The 23959-nt window shown below is 38.7% G+C and overlaps 1 protein-coding gene across 1 annotated transcript in view; it reads right to left on the reverse strand.

Annotated features, from left to right (window-relative positions):
- NDUFS7 (NADH:ubiquinone oxidoreductase core subunit S7) overlaps window positions 1-23959 on the reverse strand; it is a 169659-nt gene that overhangs the window by 14032 nt on the left and 131668 nt on the right. Inside the window, exon 6 of the mRNA XM_044054005.1 lies at window positions 7914-7960. Within this exon, the coding sequence (XP_043909940.1) occupies window positions 7914-7960 (47 nt within the window). The remainder of the gene's footprint in view (window positions 1-7913; window positions 7961-23959) is intronic.

Here is a 23959-nt window from a genome sequence, read left to right on the forward strand (position 1 = left end):
TTCAGCAAAATCAAAACTGATACATTATTATGAGCCTGCCGACATCAATAAAAGAAATTTAGACTTTGGGTAGAAGAAAAACACAAAGAACCCTTTGTTTGTCACCTCAACAAAATACACAAGCTGTGCCTGGAATAGGCACTGTTTCTCCTATTCCTTCTCCAAAGAACTTGTCAAATTCTGGAATTATCTCCAGCACTGTGGCATACAGGACTAGAGCCCTGACTGTGACACAGGCATGTTGTGTTTGATTAGCTGCTTGTCTAGGAGGCACTTAGCAGGACGCACCCAGCCTGGGAGGGAAGGAGGGAAAGAGGGAAAGGCATATGCAAAGGGAACACAACACAAAAAATTTCCTGACTGAAATCCAGGAAATAGCTATGAAGAGATTCCTGAGGATTTGCAACTTGCCAATGTCAGCCCTTTGTAGAAGTGAGGAGAAGTTTAGCACAGTTCATCCACAGCATGCCCCACCCATGAGGTGCTGCCAAAGCAAACAGGTAGAAAATTAGTCAATACACTCCCAGGAACTGGCAAAGAATATAAGGGACTCAGAAATTCAAGGATACAATTAGTAGCCAGTCAAGAAAAGCTGGCTCTATTTGCAGATGACATTATTTTATACCTGATAAAACCAGAAAGGGACATTACAGTGCTGTGGAACATACTGAGACAGTTTCAAACCTTTTCGGGATACAAAATTAATGAAGCAAAAACAACAGTGGTAAATTAAGTGCCCACTTAAGAATTGGTTCAGCAATATCCATACTTATGGGGACATGATAAAATGAAGTATTTAGGAGTATGGATTAAAAATGAAATCAGTGTGGCAGCTAAGGATATATATACAGGAAGAGACTAAAAAAAGATAATAAAAAAATTGAGAAAACGGAAGCGGTGTTATATGGATATTGACAGTAAGAAACAAGCAGTTAAATGTCTGTAGTCTCTTTAGTCTTATACACTGGCCAAGCATATTTTTTATCAACCACAGGAGTTGTGGAAACAATTAATAAAGAGCTGAAGGATTTTATCTGGGAGAAGAAAATGGCAAGAGTCAAGTGGGATAATCTTATTCTTCCAATAGGACAGGGAGGATTGGGATTACCAGAGTTGAAGGGGTACTTCACAGCAATACGTTTAAGGCTCCTATACACAGCACAAGCAGAAAACAATAATTAAAAGTGGAAAGGGATGATGATAAATCAGGGAGGAAGCTGAAGTAACAGGAAGAGACTGGGATTTTGGATGCAGACCTTTAAGGAGAACAATAATCATACAGAATATTATAATCATAAAGTAGCAGAAGTTCTTCTAAGAACTAAGCCAACACAGGAATGGAGAAAGGAGATTCTGCCAATAGGGATGTCTGCAATTAGAGATGCAGACAATAGGCAAGAGGGGCAGGAATATATTGGAGAAAACTGGCGAAGGAACCAAGGTATTGAGAGCAAATAACTAGAGAGGGAATGGTAACAGAATGGGAAGATGCCAAGAATTTAATTGGACTGCAGGCTAAATATGGTCTTCTATATCAATGATTGACATCAGAGTATAAGCAAAGGGAAAGAAATATGGGGGGGGGGTCTTAAATGAAAGACCAGCACTGGTAGAGTTTTTAGTAGAATCTAGAATAGAAATTGCCATTAATAAAGGAATAATTAGTAGAGCATATAACATGATAACTATAAGAATCAGAGGAGGTTAGGAAGGACTGGGAAGAGAGATTAGATAGGCAATTCACAAAAAAAACAATGAGGAGATGTATGTATGTCTCCCAAATATGTCTTAAAATCTAGAATATTTTTGATCATTGCCTGGAAGTGGAAGTATATAGACATTTTTATACCCCAAGCAGACTTCAAAGATTTTTTTCCTCAGGTACACAGCAAATGATGAGGTGTGATGGTGCAGAAAGAGGTAACTGGGAACATATTTTCTGGGAATGTAATCAGTTGGTAGACTTTAAAGATTCCATGCAGACTGCCCTGTCAGAGATGCAGGGTGAGCAAGTTGGAGTGAGTAGGGAAATTATTTTTTGATACAAACTCAGAATTGCCTAGACATAGTAAAGCCTTGTTAAGTCTAATTATGTTGGCTGACAAAAAAGCAACTAGAAAATGGAAATCAAAGTCTAAACCAATTTCACTAGAAGCAATGAAGATGGTAACAGAGTTAAAATAACTGGAAATGGGATCTTTAGAAAAGGGCAGGAGCAAATTACATAGGAAAAAATGGGACTTGTGAGATCAATACATGCAGAGGAGGAACGAGGTCTAAAAGAAGGCAGGATATGAATAAGTTATTTAATGGCTGCCTAACAATGACATGAAATGTTAAAAGTGATTTATAATGTTTGCAGTTACAGCTGTGTTTTGCATAGTTTGGAATGTATAATGTTTGTAAACTAACACTGCCAGCAGTGGTACAACAGACCCAGGATGCCCCAATCTCTTTTCCAGCACTGACCCTTATAGAAATAAGTCCAGGTGAAGCCAGGAGAGATAGGTAGACCCAGTGAATGAGGATAGGCACCTGGGTCCATTGAGGGTCAGCTGTGGAATGGAAAAAAAAACACAGAAATCTGGAACTATCACAGCAATCCAAATGAAGACGTGGGATCTGCTTTCATTAACAATCAAAGATCTGCAGCAAAACAATATCAGACTTTTTAATACAAACCTATCTTGTTTAATGTTTTTTTGTAGCTTGTTTGTGAACAGGACAGCCACACCAAAAAAGAATCACCATGAGGCCCTAAATATCAGACTTAAAATCATTAATATACTTCCTGAACTTTCTTGTTCATAGAAACTGGATCTTACTTTCAGTTACAATAAAAATCACTGCCCTTGCATAGCATTCTATAAATATCTGTGATAGAACTGTTTAATTATATGACCAGTATAAAAGCATACAGCAACATGTATTTCTCTACATTTTAGTTTTTGAAGGTAAGTAGTTGTGCTGACTTCATTAAGTGTTTTCAAGAGCAAACAGACTTATTTTGACAGGTACGTATAGTAGACAACTGTCATTATAAATGCATACTTTACAAAATTCAGCAAACCACATTTAAAATGGACAGGGGTTTGCACAAAAGTGCAACTCAACAATTAACATGTTATTTATACAGTCTATTGCCTCTATCCAGTTTTTGAAATACATGAATGGATGGATGAATCGCGTAAAGAAAAGCTTAACAACTCATGTAGCTTCACTATGCTACTAGGATTTTAGTGATCCACTGATGCTTGTCCACCTAGTTCAACATACCAGTGAGAAATAAATATGAAATATTTTTTTTAACTTCAGAGAAACAATTCTGAACTCCGCACTTTGCATGCCTGGTTCTGTAACATGCACCTGTCAATTTCCCTTTCTCATATCTAATGGCTCTTTGAAAATTGGGAGGTGGGAGATTGACTTGGAACCCATGGATGGGAAACAGAACATTTACCCCAGGACTGCCCCTTGCACTATAAATGGACAGAGGCATCTCCTAAATGCTTTATACCATGCATAGGTCCCCTCAAATTACCTATGGTATGATCCCAGTTATTCCCATTACAATAATATATAATTAATAACCATGGGATGGGTGAAAAATGTAAAACATAATGGGATAGGTTATTTCGAGCACAAAAAGGGAACCTGGCTAGGTTAAAAGTGCCCTGCAAGGGCAGCTAGCCTACTATTTAAGTATGACCCTATGTCAGAAGGATAGGGATACTGAAATGGTTTGCTAAAAGTGATATGGATGTTACTCTGTTACAGGATGGGAGATTCCTGACATGTGAAGAAAGACTGCAAACAGAAAAATTGTGGGGTGGAAATACAACACTGAACGTAGGAAGTGAATGTTGTTCTGGAGTGGCTGTGTTGTGTAAAAGACAGTGAAAATATTAGATGTAACATTAGTAAGGATGGGAAGGTCAACTGTTGTGGATGTGAGGTGCAGAGAACAGGTTTATAGAATTACAGCATTGTATGTATATGCAACTAGCAAGGAAAGACAGAATCTTCAAATATTAGACTATGTGGTAGTTAATAAGAATTATAAATGACAATGGACTCCAATTAGGATTTAAGGGGAAAATGTAAAAAGAAAGGGAAAGATGTAAAACAAAATACAAGGAAGTGATAAAATGTGGTACATTAACTTTGTGGAACAAAAGTCAATGCACTTATAGAAGTGGGGGGCACTTGGATTTGAAATTGATTATTATGTATTATCAGAAGGTTCATGAGTAGCAGATGGTGACACAGTTGTGATGCTTTTTTTAGATCATTTAACAGTAGGGATGGAAGGAAAGGGAATAAAAGAATAAAATGAGAGATTATGGGATGGAACTGGAGAGTGAAAAGTACTGCAGTTATAGAAGGATCATCTAACCATGAAAGACTTCTACAAACTGGTCTGAATGATGGATTTCATTTAAGAAAGTACAAAGCATTTTTTGTTTAATGGCAGGATGATGTAAGATAGGAAGAGCACAAGAAGTACGGGAAAATGTATAGAAATGTACTAAAGTATTTAGAGAATAATACAACAGAATATTAGGATATGCAAAAAAAAATAAAGGCATTACCGTTTAAATATTTCCGACTGCCTTTATTTTTGACTAAAAGGAGAAGGGAGGAGGTATGTACATATTTTGGTAAAACAGTAAAGGAAGATATTAGTATAATGAGAGAAATGACAATTTTAAAATGACAAGTTAAAAAAAACAACAAGAGCAAATTATGAGTACTGTAGTACAGTATGTGGAAAATATATACAAGAGTAAAAAGGAGGAAAATAAGGGAACAGAAACTAAAAACAATGTCCTTTAAGAGCTAAGGAAAATTTTGGAAAATAAATTACTATTAGTGAATTGGATGAAATACTTGGAAACGCTGATTCAATGTCAGGCCCAGATGGTACACGGTATGGACTATACGAGAAATTAGTGGAGTGACAAAAAGTATTTTATAAATGTACTGAATAAATGATTAATTATAAGAATATTTAAACAGAAGTACAAAAAGTTCTAGGAGATAAGAAAAAAAGAAAAGGAATATGTAAATGAAGAAAGTAAAAAAAAATACTAACATGGAAAGTAAAAATTGATTATATACAGAAAGACAGAAGAAAGTGATGTAATGTGATGAAATATGTTATGTAAATCCATAGGGAAATTTACCAGAAGAAGTGATTAAAACCACTAAAGTTAGGAAAAAAAAAGTGTACCAAGATAGTAGAGTGTCAGAAATTCCTATGGAAACTGGTAATAAAAAGTTACTAGTAAAAGGAATATGCCATATAAAACGAAGGTTGAAAGACTGTGTTCATTTAGTAGGGAAGAACAGACAGAGCAAATTTTTTGAAATGTAAGACGGTGGTGAAACTCTGGAAAATGTTGCAAAAATAAAACATCTGGGAGAAAATTTATGACAAATATATATGAATGGGTCAACTTTTATATTTCGAACTTTCACAAGTTATAATTTCTTATGGTAGAGACCATAAGATCAAACTTGCGAAAGTTCAGACCATTTAAATGGAGATCAATGTATTGAGCAGAATGATATATTTACCATTTTCCTCACTGTAGTGTGATCTCGGAGTTGATATATATAATTAGCAGGGGGTGTGGGGAGTGCAGGGGGGCTTGCCCCCTGCAAAAATGTAAAAAAAAAATTTTTTTTTTACTTTTAATTTAAATTTTGAACTTTCACGTTTGATTTTATGGTCTCGACCATAAGAAATTAGAACTTGTGAAAGTTCAAAATTTAGAAGTAGACCCATATGAATATGATTATGTATGGGTATTATAAGATCAAGAAGAAAGATATGAGAAGGGCAAATATTTTTTTTTTCTAATATGGATCATTTGGAATGAAAGACTGAATGAAATTTTGTTTACTGGAAAATGGATTTTGGCAGATATATTGCAAAAAATTAGACTATGGTTGTGAACAGAGGAGTAAGGAGATCAATTATGGGAGAACAATGAAGATGTTATAAGAAAAATATAAATAGTAAAACTAGAAGTGTATAAATCTGTCTTTAATATGCAAATATATAATTTTTTATGTTCTGTAAAATATAAAGGACCCCCTACTCTTTTTGATATGTGCAATGGGATCTTTTACATTCACCTGAGCTACCACCATCTCAATCAGATGGGGCCTCAGCAGTTTAATGTTTCATCTGAAGGACAGAACACAAATGAGTGCAGCACTGTCCCTATATTGCAATGCAGTGCCAGCAATCAGTCTACCAGGTGATGGAACTGAACAGTCAGTCTTCTGTACCAAAGCATGCTACTTGTTGCACTACTGACACTGGATGTGTTATATATGACTGACATCTCCTGTATGCTCTTCCTGCTTGGCCTATAAAACTGCAACACCAACAAATTGTGCTATCTTGTACTTAAGATTACAAGGGAGTTACTCCAGTTCTCAGTCAATATATTGTTTCACTCACACATTACAAAACTTATACCTGACTTTTAATACACCTGTTGGCATGAATACATATGTTTACCATTTTCTAAGATTTTCAAGCCCAAGTGGGAGTCTGCTACAGCAAAATGTGTTGAGCATAGCTGTTGCAGTACAGAAAGCCACTGGTAAAGTGTCAGCCAAGTGTTTTACCTATTGCAGATATTTAAATCACAGATATTTCAGCAAAGGTACCAGGACTGGTACAGCTACACCTACTGTACATTCATACATGTATCAGCCACAGGGATGCTAACACTTCTATGCAACCATCATAGTGTTTTCACTAGTACTGAACCAGTGTATTACAAAATGTAACTTAAAAAAAGTGTCACTTACACAATTCTTTAAAAAAAGACACATCTATTTCTTTTTGGTATGTTTCTCCCCTTCTTGTGGGAGGGGGTGGGAGATAATGCTCCCAGATCATCCCCAAAACAGTGGAACTACAGGTCCACTCAAAACTTCTAACTGCATGACATTCGTGGCTCACAGTGGAATACACATCTACCATCTAAGTACAGGATATTCTGCCAAGGTTTCTCAAGAGCATGAAAACTGGCTTACGTACACTACTCAATTCAATTTAATTTTTACAAAGCAGCAATTCTTCTTGGCAGCTATCACCATCTAAGTCTGGCTGTACTTTATAAATGTCCATGATTTTGTCTCAAAAATGTTTGCCAGTCATACATGACTTTGTGGCAACATAGTGAAGGTTCAAGTTGCTAAACCTCAAACATCACAGCTACTGACTACTTGCTCTGAAAATGCATACTAATACAAAGCCTTTAACTCAGTCACTTAGCTAAGTAACTAGTGTCAGTGTCTTGAATCCATGCCTTTGTACCCAGTTCACTAGTTTAGAGTATCTCTGCTCATCTTAGGGTCTCTGTCTCTACTTTCCTCTGCATCTCAGTCAAAGTATCAATGTACATCATCTGCCAGAAAATGAAAATCTAGTTCTTTTATAGTTTGCAGTACAACATTTTCATGATATTTCTCAGAACCACACAACATGGGTTTCAGTGATGATGGGTCTAAAGTAAACTTTTCTAATTACCCCAGTTCTCCTTCCAAATGAGCTGTCTTACTATTGTCCTTTGTCTGCTACCATACACAGCTTCCCCTATGTCCTGTTATAAACAATACGGCCAATGATGATAGCGGTTTCCTGAACCAGTTCAGCCAGTGAGAGCCTCAGTCCAACTCTGCCAGTGACTTGGTATGTTGGCATTGCTGCCAGCTTGTCTTCTGTAGGACAGCAAAGCTCTTCAACATCTCCATATTTTGCAGACTGGGGTCTTTTTACAGCAGCTAGAATAGCAACTGACATACACTTTCCTCTGCCTGTTTAAAGACAATCATAAGAAAACATGTGGATCCTGAAGCTATCTGAACACCATCTCTGATGAACTTACCTGCCCATTGAGATGACATACCGAGGTTCAGGCATTTGATCATATACCTAAAGAAGTAAACACATAGAAATGCTCAAACCACCTACTTTAAAATAAGCAGTAAAGTCATAATAAACAAAGTCACTAACAGTATCTACAACAAATGAAAAATAAAGCAGTCAGTCATACATGGTCACTAAACACCAAATTTACCAGATGATCCACTATGAATAAAAACTGTAGACTTGTACTACGAGTGATCCCAAAGTTTGGAAGACTATTTGTTTAACCATTCAGCATTCTTACCATATTTTTGCTAGTACCTTCTTTAAAAAGATGCCAAGTATGCTGGTCTTAGTGATGCAGAAGGGCAAAGCCCCATATATAGCACACCTGAGCTGTGATCAATAAATAAATTAGTTGCTACAGAAGCATGTGAAGGAGGAAGGCAGCAAGTAGCAAACACTGGCTTACTCATCCTGGAGTGAGGGATAAGCAGTCCCACCTACTGCAATGTCATCATCCAACAGAAAACTAACTTAAGGCATATAGTACATATACCAATGTGCTCTTGGCTCCACCAAGCCCTTCACGTGCTAACCTTCAATGCCACATGCACCGTGAACAGCAAAGCAGCTCTAACTTCACTGAATGTATACAGCAGTCGCCAGATTGTGGGAGTTAAGTCCTGTTAAAAAGCACAAAATTCAGCGACTGCTACCTAGATAACAGCAGCCCTCCCCTTGCAAGTGGCTCTTGCCCTACAAGGGGAGCCAATGTCTGTGAACAATAACTGCTAGTAGGGGCAGATACTCTCAAGATAAGATTTGTACACATTCATCTCTCAAGTTTGTAAACATGCTGTAGGAGGTCATATACCCTACTGATGGCAAAACTGAAGACATTTATGACAATGTTAAAATCTCAAAAGTGAAAGGATATTAGCTCTCATTTGAGACTAAAAAACATGACCTCTAACATATAGTGATGGCATCACTGCTTTGGGACCAACAAAATCCTCTTGACAGATAAACGCAGAATTTTCGCTTGAGAGCCTTATACTTTTAGGTAGGAAACTCCTAGCATGATGATCAAAGTTAAATTACACAAAAATACAAAGTCATCTTGGTCATGGTTTTAGAATTTTTATTGCCTGCGGAATTTTAAGAGATTACTAGCAGAGTAATAGAATTACTCTGGCCAATCTTTATATTTGGCCCAAAATAATAAAAAATGAGCTTAAAAAGATCTTAGAGAAGATACATTTTCATCAGGGTATTTTTGCCAATAGTGTGAGACTGGAACTTACTAACAAAAGGGATGGGATGTTAGAGGACCTAGAAAATGTACATTGATTTCAGAGGGAAAAGTCTTAGGAAACTATGCAAAATTATTTGGATTGAGTAACACAGGCATTGATCAGGGGGCCTACTTTCTACTAGACTTCAAACAACAGATATCTTACACACAAACACATATCTGGTTAAAGTTCTCAGTCCACACCATAATGGTGTCAGATCATACCTAATTCCGTCTGGAAATAAGAGCGTCCCATCAGTACAAAATAAAAATTGGACTAACATTTTCCAACATATTGGCTGAAGTATGAAACACACAAGCAGGATACAATTAGCATATATTACCATCCTAAGAGACACCTACAGTAAAACAAGAAAAGCTTAAGAGTTAAGATGGGATGCATTTAAACATGAAATTAAAAGGAAGCTAGTACAGACAGAATGGAATAAAAACAAGAGAAAACAAACACAAATTAAATAGAATAAAAGTAAGGGGACAGTATGGAACAAAGAGAAAAACAAAAATTACGATGTTAAAGGAGAAGCTATAGGAATATTTAGCTACAGATATGAAATCCAGGGCAGACAGCAATTAGATAATTTATTTTGAAAATACATGAATGCAAAGATTGTTACCCAAAAATTAAAGTAGCAAACATTGGCAGAAATATAGTAAAACTAAATGACTACACAACAGGAAGAATGCAAAGAGTCTGAAAACACAGACATACAACAAAGACTATTTTAAAGATAACCATCTATACTTCTTTATTTATATCTACTATATACACACACACACACACACACACACACACACACACACACACACACACACACACACACACACACACACACACACACACACCCTCGTCATGCAAAGAAGGCTTTCTTACTCTAAAATGTGTAGTTTTTACTTTACTCACTTCAGTGGAACTACATTCAAGTCTTATAAACTGGTGTTTTTGTCTACTGTATGTGAGCAACTGTCAATTACTTCCTGATTTCATGTCATCCAGCCCTGCACCTCTGATGATGCAGTAGTGGGGAGAAACAGTCTGTCGTGAGCAGGAATGTTTTCTGTCTGCAGCAGATTTTACTACAAAGTAACTAGAACGCAGCACAATCACTTACTCAGACAAAATCAACAAACACAGTTATATTCAAGTGAAAGGTAACAAAAGTAAGATGGGACAGGATAAGATTCTTAGTAAGGTCTACAGTGCTTGGTATGCAGTATAATAAAACAGATGCAAAATTAATAAATTGCTTTCTACCAGTAGCTTAATCAATCACTTGTACAGAGAAAACTACGGATGTGTGAATCACGTCAATGACAGTCATACTGTTTAGGGAGTCTGTATGTTATACTGCAAGGAATTCATGTTGGACAGAAAACATCTGGAATGATATGTGCATCTGTGAAGATGAAGATGCAGTGAAGTGATAACACACACCTGTTTACTACAGTGTAACATCTGTGTTATTACACTGTAAGCCAAGTATAACAAACTTTGCTAGAACTTTATTTGTACTGCACAGAGTGCCATGATTATGCTACAAAATCAGGAAAAATGTTACATACTTCCTTATGGCAGGACCAAAACTTAACAGTGCTTAAGTATGCTTAACAAAAGCTTTTAATGGCACCAAAGTTCAGATATCACACAAGGGACCAACAATGGACAGTCCCGTAAAGCAAAGAATAGCGGTAGAAGATTAAACAGCTTTTAAAATCTATTAGAATTTCATTTTGCTATGGTTACAGTGTTATACTGAAGTACACAACTGCTTTTAGAGTTGTTAATTCTGCAGAGGAGCACTTTATTTTGACTGCTGTCCATAATTATGAGCAGTCCCTGATTTTGTCTTATATGTGACCTGTTCCTTGTAAAAATTATAATTCTCAGTAATTTATCAGAAATTCAAAATCAGTCAATAAAGCCAGACACCATTTCATACTTCTTACTGTTCAGAAAGTGCATGGTGATGCAAAACCTGTTGTTCTATTAACTTAAGTTCATAGGTTCATATAGGTTGGTACTAGGCTATCAGCCCTAGGGCCTATACAAGCCTAGCCATAACAATTCCCTGGCTATTTCTTCCCACATTATTTACTTTCCTGGACCCCTGTCTAGCAGGGCGACTGACGTGATCCCTGGGGTGAATTTCCTTTCTCCCATCCAATCGTCAAGGTTCCTCTTGAAGAGGTCCAAAGAGGCACTCTGCTTGACATGTATGGGCAATCTATTCCAGAGTCTGGGGAGTCTCTGGGTCAGGAACCTATCCCTCCAGCATGTTTTGTTTATTGTGATGACAAGGTTTAGATCCCTGGAGCGTGTAGCTCTGAGGGATTGGGATTTCTTTAAGTGTAGCATGTCCAACAGCTCTGGGTTTGACATGGCCTTGTATGTTAAGCAGAGATCGCCTCTGAGTAGACGATATGACAGAGTATAGCTGGAGTTTTTAAGGCGGTCAGCGTGGGCATCTGCTTTAGGCCTGTGATTCTTTTAGTGAGGTATTTCTGAGGCCTTTCCAGTTGTTGCAGATGTCTTGAGAGGTACATACCAAATGGGCGTTGTATTCTATAATGGGTCTAATGAGGGATGAGTACAGTGGGACAATGACCTCCTTTTTTCTGGATGAAAAGCCCTTCGTGATGAGGTGTGCCACATAGAAGGATTTCCTGACTGTTGTGGCGATGTGGTTATCGAAGGTGAGACCACTGTCCACCTGTGTCCCTAAGTCTCTTATCACACTTTCTGTGTTTAGTGTACTGCCACCTATATGATAATTCATGGATACATGTTTTTTCCCAAAGGGGATAACAATACATTTCTTGGCATTGAGCTTGAGCCCATGGCTCTGGCACCAAGCATCTGTTTCTGTAAGGCCCTTTTGTAGAGTATCCACATCATTTGGGGATTCAATAATTAAGTGAATTAGAGCAATATTAAAAAAAACTGTCCCTATTATGAACCTTTGTACTTTTATTATTTTTGAATTTGTGTAGAATTCTTAAAGTCGAGAGGTATGCCGCTAACAGTGCAAAATGCTTTACTAACTTTCAAAGCTGGTAAAACTTCACTCTCCTTTAGTTTCTACTTTCCTCCCTTCCTGTAACTGGTATTACATGGAGCAGATAAACCTCATGCAGTAAAAAGAATTTTGATCAGGTCATCAATTGTATTCTTTTATTATGTGTTCATGACAGGGATGACAACATTAAACTCTCCATATTCGCTCGAGGTGAATTTCTTGGCATCCATGTCTTGAACACATAACAAGCTGGTTATGAGTGAAGACCCGCTATAATTGTCTATTTATGTAATTTAAATTAGCACACCAAGTAGTGCACTGATCAAAACTGACCAATTTCTGGAACAGTTTGATTGAAAATATTTTCAATGCTGATATAAAAAAATGTAGAATGTTGTTAGGATAAGTACAGACATTAAGACAATACAAGAAGTTTTGAAGTTAATATAACAGAATAAGTTTTGTAGCACACATCTTAGACTCAAGAATTACCAGTATTTGAATTATACACAACAAAATTCACATGACAGTGGTAAAGCAGAGTGGAGGAGTAAAGCAATGTCAAACAGAGGAAAAAGGAATGTTGTTATGGTTAGGCGACATGGTCACTGGAGAAGTAGGAACACTGGGCTTGTTTTAATGGGTACATTTTAAGTTCCCTTCTGAATCTGGACTAGTGGGCTTTTCTTTAGGCACATTGAAAAAGATTGCCAAAGTGAGGCAAAGTGAAAGTGAGACATGTTTAGTACAGGGGAGGTTAATTCTAGGAGTTGTGACAGCAGGAGTTGTTTGCAAATAGTGCCTTAGGTTCAAAAAGATTTTTTTTCATAGAGTTTTGGTGACAAGTGAAAAAGTTTTAAAAGTTACTAGTTTAAAGTGCAGAATTCCGTTATTTCTTGTCTGAGTAACAGGGCTGCATTCTATGACAGATTCAGGAAGTAACTGGACAACTGTTAAGCATACAGGAAATACAAATACCGAAGTTTAATTCAGTTTCACTGGAGTAGTTAAAATAAAAACATTGCATATTTGCAAATAGGAAAGCCCACTTTACCTTATGACAGCACGCATACAGTGAAAAGAAATAGCAGAGAAAATCTTCACACCTGATATTTAAGGACATAATCAGTGTTTCAGATTCGTGGCTTTGTGACTTTTTACTTTTTAATTCATGGGCATTCGGAAATCATATAGCTGAAACACTGGTATGTCCTTAAGGGGTCATTTTCATATATCCCATGGGCTTCCACTATAGGAGGTTTAATGTTTTTCACAATGAAAGCTCTAGTCAGAGTCTTTCTTGATGTTTTTTACTGAATGATTTGTCTGTGTAACCATTTTACCCTTTGCTTGGATGTTGTTTGGGATATTTTGCAGGCACTTAAATGTCTGTAAGTATCTTCTAGGTTTAAAGCCATGTGTTTGTAAAGTATAGCCAAATAATTAACTTATTCTTTACTAACCAGGTCACAAACTGTCTGAAACATGGCATATCTACAGCTAATGGGGTTTGACTTTACTGGCCTGAATGTACGCTTTAAGATTAAAATGTCTTGAACATTCAGAAACCATGTAGCTGAAACACTAACACGTCCTTAAGGTATGCATATATCTTATGGGTCTCCACTACATGAGGTATACGGTATTACACAGAGAAGGCACTAGCCTGGTTGAGTCTTTCTTGCAGTACATATTCCACACACAGAGGTTATAGATAAGTGGCTGACAATTCAAGTTGCCAAAACAGAAAAAAATGGAATAGCTGATCAAAACTTTTTTTGTGTGTGATATTTTGGTCTAGTGGTCACTGGGGAATTTGCCCACTGTACTGAGATCTCTTTGAATTGGTATATATAATTAGCAGGGTGTGTGTGTGTGTGTGTGTGTACCCCCTTTACAAAAAAGAAAAAATGTTTTACTTGGCTTTATTTTTTTTTTATCAGCTGGTCATACAGTAGTAATGCTCAATCCCTTGTCATTCATTATCTTAATTTTACAATATTGAGGGCAGAACAGTGGGTATACCATAGTCGTCTCACAAGGTCACACGTCACACCAAGCAATTCTCTGGTTTAATTCTAGGCTGGGGTACTTCTGTGTAGAATCTTAACATCCCCCTGTGTTGTCATGTCTTTTTTTCCAGATACTCTACTAGTTTCCTCCCATATTCCATAGATATGAAGCAGGTGGAGTGACATTCTAAATTAGCCATAGGAGTGAGTGCGCATATATATATATGTGTGTGCGTGTGAGCTGGCATGGAAGAATGTGGCAGGGTTAGGCAACCAGATGTATGGAGCACTGGCTCTAGGATGACTGTTTCTGTTGAAATGACCCCATGACCCCATGTGCAAAAATGGGAAAAAGGGGTTATGGAACAATATACATATACAAACACACACAAACTAGACAATGGCATGGCATATTATCAAAATAAACAAATAATTATGAAATATTTATACTTACTTAAATTACAGAAGTATGAATAAAATAGTTTAGTGGCTCCAACAATAGATGAAATTAGGAACGCATAAATAAAAAAGCTACAGGAAAAAAAAACAGGTATAGATGGTATCTCAATCATACATCTCAACTGTCCAGATTTTCACAGAATGTCCAGATTTTTCCTCATATTTTTGGTCTGTTCCTAACAAAATTAGCAATTTTCTGGATTTTTATGGCAAATCAATGAGAACTGAACTCACTATATAATGACAGGCATTTGAGTTTCAGTTTGAGTTTTCCTTCAGAAAATGCATGGTAACACAAGACCTTTTATTTTAGCAACTTTCTAAGTTTATAAGAGCAACATTTAACATTTGTCCCTATTTTTGGGACTTTGTCTAAATTTTTTGTGCCAAGAGGTTGAGAGCTATGATCTCAATAGACCTATGAAACAAAGGAAAAGGGAAATTGTTAAACAACATATGTCATAGTTTGATTAAAGTCTTTAAAGAGATAGTCTGATTAAAATCTTTAGAGAAAGGCAAACACCACATTCCCAGAAACAAGCTGTAATAGCAGTGATACCTAAAGAGGGGGCACAATCCAATAAACCTAGCACTGTATTGCTCTCTTTCCAAATTAAGTCATAACTATAAGGTTTTTGTAGTGATGGATTTGCAAACAGGTTGGCTAACAGTCTTCCTAGACTAAAGTACAAATGTGGGTTTATTATTGCTAGACAACAAGAAGGAGAGAGGCTAGGCACGCCACTGCTTTTAATACGTTTAAAAGGTAAAACAACATTTGATTAGGTAGACTCGGACTATTTATGAGAAGTAATGGCCAGGTTTGGAATTCCAGACATGCTATTAAGAGTAATTTGAGAATGATATGGTAGAATATCTTAATTTTGGACATAGACAAAGTACTAGCTGGAAAGATGTTCACAGATCCCCTTTTTACTATATCCAAGACAGGCCTTTTTATATGACAAAGGGGAAAAAAGTTTCTGGGATACATTACAGAAAAAAATGGAAGGATTTTACATAACACAAAGCATGGGATAAAATGATACCATTAATGGAACAAGGAAGAAAGCACAGTTGTGTACCTACCATAAATGTAGATGTTAGAGTGTATTCACTGTTGCAGTCATTACACTTGGGTTATCCTGCTGGCAGGCTACCCGCAGTCGGCCAGAGTTCCAAAGTCTAGGTCCGGCGTCGGTTGCTGTCGCCTCTTCCCTGACGTCAGTGCGCCAGGGGTATAAAAGATGCAACCGATGCCATTTTCTTCAGTTTTTCTTGCCTCAGATGTCAGGTGCCCCCAAATAGGAAGGCTGTAAAAAAAGTATGCCAAAAAGCATGCATGTAGTAAAATAAACATTTCCTTAATCTACAAGCAAATACACTACATAGGTTGTATAGAATTGAGAAGTACAGTAAAGTCCCAGCATAGAAAACTGGGATGGTGGGTGGGTAACCTGGACTGCAACAGTGAATACACTCTAACATCTACATTATGGTAGGTACACAACTGTACTATGTTCATCGTATTTCACTGTTGCAGTCATTACACTTGGGTAGAATCCCAAAGCTGAGGTTGGGTGGCTGGCCCTAAATAGGGTTAGGAGAGGCTACCAGGCCCTGCAGAACTGCAGTGGCAAAGCCTGCTCTGGATTTAGAGTAAAGAGGTAAGTGGTAGTGCTTGGTGAAAGTGTGCATTGAACTCCAGGTTGCAGCTTCTAAAATGTCTTTGGTTGGTACTCCTCTGAGAAAGGCTGCTGAAGTGGCTGCTGCTCTGGTAGAATGTGGCCTAATGCCCTTAGGCACTGATTTGCCATGTTGTGCATAGCAGAAGCGAATGCAGTGTCCTATCCATTTTGAAATTGTCTGCTTTGAGATAGGCTTTCCTTGTGATCCTGCAGCATAAGCTACAAACAGTTGCTTAGTTTTTCTGAAAGCTTTTGTTTTGTCCAACTAGAATCGTAGCTGTCTGTGTATGTCCAAAGCGTGCAGAAGTCTCTCCCCCTTATTCTGGGGATTTGGATAGAAAGTTGGCAAATGAATGGTTTGGTTAAGAGCCACACTGGAAATCACCTTTGGCATAAATGTTGGGTTTGTCCTCATTGAAACCCTGTCCTGATGAAAAATGATGAAAGGTTCCACTGCCATTAATGCCTGTAACTCAGACTCTTCTTGCTGAAGTTATTGCTAGGAGCACAGCAGTTTTCCATGATATGAATTTCATATCAGCAGTGCTGGCTAGCTCAAAAGGAGGCAGAGTGAGTTTTTCTAAAACAAAATTGAGGTCCCAAGTAGATATTGGTGCTCTCCTTGGGGGTCATATGGTTTTTGCCCCTCTGAGATACTGTTTTAGTAGTGGATGTGAAAAAATAGGAGGTTCCGTATTGTAATGAGGTGAAATGGCACAGGCATGAATCTTAGTAGATGAAAAGGATAGGCCTTTGTCCAGCATCTCAGTTAGGTATTGTAAAATCTGAGGAATATTTGCAACAAGTGGTTTGAGTCCTTGTGCCTGGTTCCAAGCACAGAATCTCTTCCATTTTTCTGCATAAGATTTCCTAGTGCTGGGCCTCCTGACTTCTAAAATGACATCCATAACAGCTTTAGAGAGAGGTGTGGTCTGAGTGGCTATATTATCTGCAATGCGGCCAGATTTAAGGTTCTGAGTTGACTGTGCAGAATCTGATTGTTTTGTTGAGTCAGAAGATGAGGAATTTGAGGTAAAGGCCAGGCTGGGCCTTGAGACAAGGTCTTTAGGATTGGGTACCAGTGCTGGCGTGGCCAGTCTGGGGCAATCAGGATCATGTTTGGCTTCTCTTGTCTGACTTTTAGGAGCACCTTTGGAAGAAGAGGCAGTTGAAGAAAGGCATTAACTGTCAGGGCTTTCCAGCTGAATGATAAGAACATCCACTTTCCATGCTTGTGAGTGATAAATTCTTGTGCAGAATTTTTGTAGTTGGCAGTTGTGAGGGGAGGCAAAAAGATCTATGTCTGGACGTCCCCATTTCCTTGTTATCATGCTGAAGACCTGTGGATCTAGTTTCCATTCGTGAGGATCCATGAGATTTCTGCTTAGTTCATTTGCCAGTGTGTTTTTTTGTTCCTAGCAGGAACTGTGCCTGCAGATGTACCTGATAGGTCAGTGCTGTATTCCACAAAGTCATGGCTTGCCTGCAGAGGGGGTAGGAATGTGTGCCCCCTTGTTTGTTTATGTACCACATAACTGTGGTATTGTCCGTCTTTAGTAATAGTTGTCCTGGATGTAGTAGATCCTTGAAAGCTGTCCGAGCATTCTGTACAGCTAGCATCTCTTTTTGATTGATGTGAAGATGCATTTGTTCCTTGGGCCATGTGTCCTGAATACATTTTCCTGCCATGTGTGCCATGTGTCCTGAATACATTTTTCTGCCATGTGTGCCCCCCAGGCATAATCCGATGCATCTGTGGTTATTGCCTGCCTGGCTGTGGGTAAGGTGAAAGGCTGTCCCTTGTTGTGGTGACAGGCCTGGGACCACCATCGAAACTCCTGTTGAAGGCAGGGAATTAGAGGTATTATTGTTTCCAGGTTGTGGCAATGTTGAGTCCAAGCACTTTTTAGATACCATTGTAATTTCCTCATATGCAGTCCTGCATAAGGAATTAGTAGAATGCAGGATGCCATGAAGCCCAGGGCCTGCAGAATTTTTCTTGCAGAGAGTTGGGTCTTTGTTGCCATCATTTGAAAGCAACGAGTTAGTTGCCTTTGCTTGTCCGGTGAGATAAGCCACCTGGGCAGTTGTATTTAAGCTTGCACCCAGGAATATTATCTCTTGAGAGGGCACTAGTTTTGATTTATTTTCGTTTACTGTGTACCCTAGGCAAATTAGTAATCTTTTTACAAACGCCAGATGTTTCAGTAGAATGTCCTTGCTCTCTGCTTGAATAAGGCAGTCTTCCAAGTAGGGATATATTTGAATTCCTTTTTGTCTGCAAAATGCAATTACTGGTGCCAGGCATGTCGTGAAGACCCTGGGCGCAGTAGATACGCCAAAGGGCAGTGCAGAGAATTGGTAATGCATTGAGCCAGCTATGAATCTGAGGCATCTTCTGGAAGATTGTCTGATTGGTACATGCAGGTATGCCTCCTTGAGGTCCAAAGTAACCAGCCAAGCCTTCTTGCCTAGCATGGGTAGCAGTTGCTGAAGTGTTAACATTTTGAATTTTGGAACATCCAGAAAAGTATTTAGGTTTGACAAGTCCAGTATTGGTCTCCAGGCTTTGTCCTTCCTGGTTACGAGGAAAAGTCTCGAGTAAAATCCTTGTCCCTGTTCTTGATGTGGTACTCTTTGAATGGCTCCCATATCCATGAGAGCAGCAATTTGTTTTTGTGCCTCTGCCCATTGGTTTTGTGGCAGGTCCGGCATACCCTTTGATTATGGAAGGGTGTGAAAGTGGAACCTGTAACCCTGAGAAACAATATTCAGTACCCATTTGTCCTAGGTGATTATGTGCCAATTTTGTGAGGAAAGTACTAGCTTTCCCCCTAAGGGTGCTGCCAAAAGGTAAGCGCTTGGCATCTGTAGAGGGAAGTCATTGGGACTGTTTCCTATAAGGTTGTGATTTGTCTTCTCCTCCTTTGGGGGCTGAAGCACCCCATTGTTTAGGTCTGTAGGAGCCTTGGGGCTGAGATCTGCCTCTTGGGCGTATCTGCCTCTTTGTGGCCTGTCTGACACCGGAAAGGACCAATTTTTTGAAGATCAGTTTCTGCTAAACCTAGGTGGTTGAACCTGTAAGAAATCCTTCACTGTCTGCATTGATTTTGCTTTGTCCTACATTTTCTTTAACATTTCTTCTGCCCTAACACCAAACAAAGTATCATGCTGTAGTGGGGCATCCAATAATTTTACTTTAACATGTTCAGGTAAACTTTGTTCTTTTAACCAAGCATGCCTTCGAATGACAGAGCCTGTAACTGCGGCTCTACAAGAAGCCTCTAATCAATCAAACCCACATTGCAGAGTATGCTTTCCCACCTGTTCAGCTGCATGCAGTAAATCCTGCATTTTCTTATTGTCAGGACTTTGAGTTTGTAAGCATTTTCTGTTTTAATAAAGACATTAGGTATTGTTGATATTTAAGCATGTGAAACTGGCAGTTTAAATCCCTTACAGCTAAAGCAGCACAAGTGTAAACTTTTTTCCCCCATCTATCCAGAGCTCTAGAATCTCTATCAGAAGGGACAGGATTTTTTTGCAGTGGAAACCTTAACCCCTTTAGGGCCCTGAGAAATAGTTTCTGGGTCAGCAGCAGGGTTTTTGTAAAGAAATTTATGAGAGTCAGGGACCCTATAGTACCTGTCTGGCTTGACTGGTGCAGGGGGTAAAGAATCAGGAGACAGACTGGATTCAGAGAAAACATCATCAACAATATCAAGCACAGGGGGGATAGCCAGGGGCCTGTGCTGAGGCAATAGAAGAAAATCTCTGAGCCTTTTCTTGGATTCTTAATAATCCTGGCTCTCCCAATGGAAATGCTCCCTGATGGTGTGCAGGGTTTCCCCAAAAGAATAATCCTCAGGTGGAAAGGCTGAAGGTATAGATTCTTCTGCATCAGAATCCTCATAGGGAGGGAGAGAGTATCCCTGAGCAGAAGAGGAATCAGAGGAAATAGAAACCTGGTCAGAGGAATCATAGTCAGTGCCTTGCCTTGGCCTTTTATCAGGATGGGGATGGGAACCCCTGATCAAAGTAATTAAATCTTCGGCCATTTTAAGCATCTGTTTCTTTGGCATGGATGACTGTCCTGGAGAATGCTGTACTTGTTTTCTTGTCTTTAATGGTGATTTTGACTTTGCCTTGGCTGCTGTAGAGGACTTAATAGTAAGCTGTGAAGGTCTGAAAACACCCTCAGAAGCCGATGCCTGCACAGCGGCTCCGGACCCATCTGAGGGAATGGTTTCCGCAGGCCCAATACCTTGAGTTTCCAGAGGCCTAGGTGTCTCCACATGGGAGTCGGAGACGGCCTGTGGCTCTGAGGTAGCGGGTGTCAGGGGCTGCGAAAGCGCCTCACTGAGAACCGGCGAACCGGTGACTGGTCTAGAAGAAGCTTCGTCGGTTTTGGACCTCGGATGCCTGTCCTTTTCCTTGTCTTTGTGTTTTTTATGAATTCCGGTCATCGGTTGTTCCGACGGCATTATATTGTTAAACCTCCGGCCAAAGTAATGTAAAGCAAACTCAAACCTACGCTTAATAGTGCGTTTGTTGAATCTAGCACAAAACCGACAACTAGTGACGGAGTGGTCAGGGCCTAACCGACAACTAGTGACGGAGTGGTCAGGGCCTAGGCAAGGAATACAGTAAGAGTGAAAGTCCTTATGAGGAATTTGCTTCCCAAAAGAAATACAATTGTTAACTTTTACTGACATCGGTCTGAAGCAAGAAAAAGTTTCCCCAACGGGGTACTTATCTTTATTGAAGACTTCGGTTTTGAAACTCTATTTCGAAAATCTCAGGAGTCGGTCGACCGGCACTTGCGAACTGCTTTTGCTTCGGGCACCGCTCGGCAAGAAAGACTGAAGAAAATGGCATCGGTTGCATCTTTTATACCCCTGGCGCACTGATGTCAGGGAAGAGGCGACAGCAACAGACACCGGACCTAGACTTTGGAACTCTGGCTGACTACGGGTAGCCTGCCAGCAGGATAACCCAAGTGTAATGACTGCAACACTGAAACACGATGAACATCAGCACTTCTTTAACTTACAAAGCTACCACAGAGTGGCACAGTTGATAAATAGATCATTCAAACAAGACAGTAAAATCCTGAGTGGAAACAAATAATAATAACTCAAGGAGGTTTTAGTGGGAATGTTCAAAAAGTGAACTTGTGATCTTGGGCTTTGCAACCATGGCCAGAAAAGGGTTTACTATCAGAATCTGGAAGCAGACTCTATCAAATGACTGTATCATCGACCCACATCAGTCAACAAAAACAGCCTCGAACTCCGGTAGTGTCGTAGTACAAATCAAATGCAAGTTTAGGACGAGTGTTAACATGGGTTGAGACAGGGGCAAGATTTGTACTTCGACAATATTGGAGTTCGACACCGTCACCATTAGACCTCTGGACTTTGTACAAAGTGGATTCAACCAAATCCACTTCAAGATTCTGTCAACTCCAGAAAAGATGCATCTAAACAAGATAGACGATAAAAGAACTTTTCTAAGCTAAAAAAAAAAAAAAGCATCCTGGAAGACGCAACTTTGGCCAAGTACGCTAATTAATCCAAGAAAAAATCAACATGTTGGAAAAATAAGGACCTGGTATGGAAGGGATAGAAAAACACTGTATAGGAAGCAATTTATGGGGATAAGTCCCATTGGAGTGAGAAGTTAAACATGGATTGGAAATCCCCTTAAATGAACTTCTGCAGTATAGGGGGTCTATGACTGATGTTCAAGCAAACAGCTAATAAAACAAAGCAGAAAGGAGTACAAATGCTAAACTGGTCTAGAGAACAACAGAAGATAGAACCCAAAATATAAACAACAGAGAATTAGTAAGACTATATAAAGCAATACATAACTATAAAAACTCAACAGAATTTAATACAAGAGTGTAAAAGATTTACAGGGAAAAATACAACACACACAAGAGATATGTAATGTATCACAATAGTCAATAAATCAAGGAAGTCCATTGCCTGGAAGTACATATGAACACTTCCATAGATTAACAGATACTGGAGATTTTTATATCTGGGCAAAAAAGGAAAATAGGGAACATAACTTTTCAGTCTTCTTCAGGATGAAGCAAATGTTATTATACAACGACCCCCCATTAATATTCCAAAACGTGCATGCTGAATGGTCAGCGTGCTCGTTGTAAATCAAAGACTTATACTAATGGAAAAAGGTCCGGTCGCCCAGACTTTTTCCATTAGTATAGGTCTCTCTCTCTCTTTTTTTTTTTACAACAGAGAACGCAAGTTCTCCGTTGCTTTTTTAAAGTTGTCGCGCTATGTTAAATGGGTTTAACAAAGTGAGACAGCTTAAAAAAAAGCAACAGAGATTCTCTGTTACTTTTTTTAAAGCTGTCTCACTATGTTAAACTCCTTTAACATAGCAAGACACTTTGTAAAAAGCAACGGAGATCTTGCTTTTTCCATTGCTTCCACCCACAGCTCTGATGTACTGCGTAAGCATACAAATGTGCAGTACATCAGAACTGCCACAGAATACAAGACAGCTGTGGAAGGGCAGCACGGAGGCATTAAAGAAAGCCATTATTTAAGAAAAGGTGGTGTTGCGGTAGCATTGTCGCCTCACAGTAAGAAGTTGTCCTTTTCGATTCTCAGCTAGACCGTCTTCTGTGTGGAGACATGCGTGAATGGGCGTACCTTCGTTGAAGGTTGTGCGTCAGAAATGGCAACTCAGCATGTAAAAATCTACTACCAATCATTACGGACTGGAGTTCTGCTGTGGCGACCCCTAACTGGGAAAAGCCGAAAGACACAACACAACATTTTTTTTTTCTTAAATAATGTCACTATATAATAGCAATAACCCACTTCTGGGTGTGGGTAATGCAGGATTTACCCACGGTTGTCTTTGTTTGGCAACTCTGGCTTCGCCTCATGACCAAACCACACCAACCGTGGGTAAATCCAGCATTACCCACAACCAGGCATGGGTTATTGCTTAATTAATACCCTTGACATGTATAAGAAATAAAAAAAAAATAAAAAAAATCCTTTATGAAGAATCCAAATGTTTTTACTATGGGAACATAAGCTAACCACGTTTTTTGTTTATAAAACAGTAACTTGTGACACAGATGGTGCTGCATATTACTTAATTGCTATATACAAAAGGTGTACATACTGTGAAATGTATATATTGTATATAGTGCATTTTATTCAAATTTCCTTACAAATATCTGTTAATCAAAACCTCTCAACTAACTAAACCACTTATAACAGTTGAGTAGTATCATGAAATTTTATGTTGTACATCTACCATGATCCAGAACTTGACTGAAGAGGTTCAACCACCCAACTCCCTTTCCTGTTAAAACAACTGCAAAATAAATAAAATAACTAGCTCAAGTCAATACAAATTTTTCAAGACATTATTGTAACAATACTGGGATATCAGCAGCAATTATGCAAATAACATATTTTATTAACCTGGATTACGGATTTGCAAATGCCACCACAAAAGAAAGCTTAGCTAGGATTAATATCAGCATCCAAGAATGTAGAATCAGGAAATGGAAAGGTCAA

The sequence above is a fragment of the Protopterus annectens genome, chromosome 13.part0, assembly GCF_019279795.1.
Source record: "Protopterus annectens isolate FY-2018-M chromosome 13.part0, PAN1.0, whole genome shotgun sequence".
In the NCBI taxonomy this organism is placed as follows: domain Eukaryota; kingdom Metazoa; phylum Chordata; order Ceratodontiformes; family Protopteridae; genus Protopterus; species Protopterus annectens.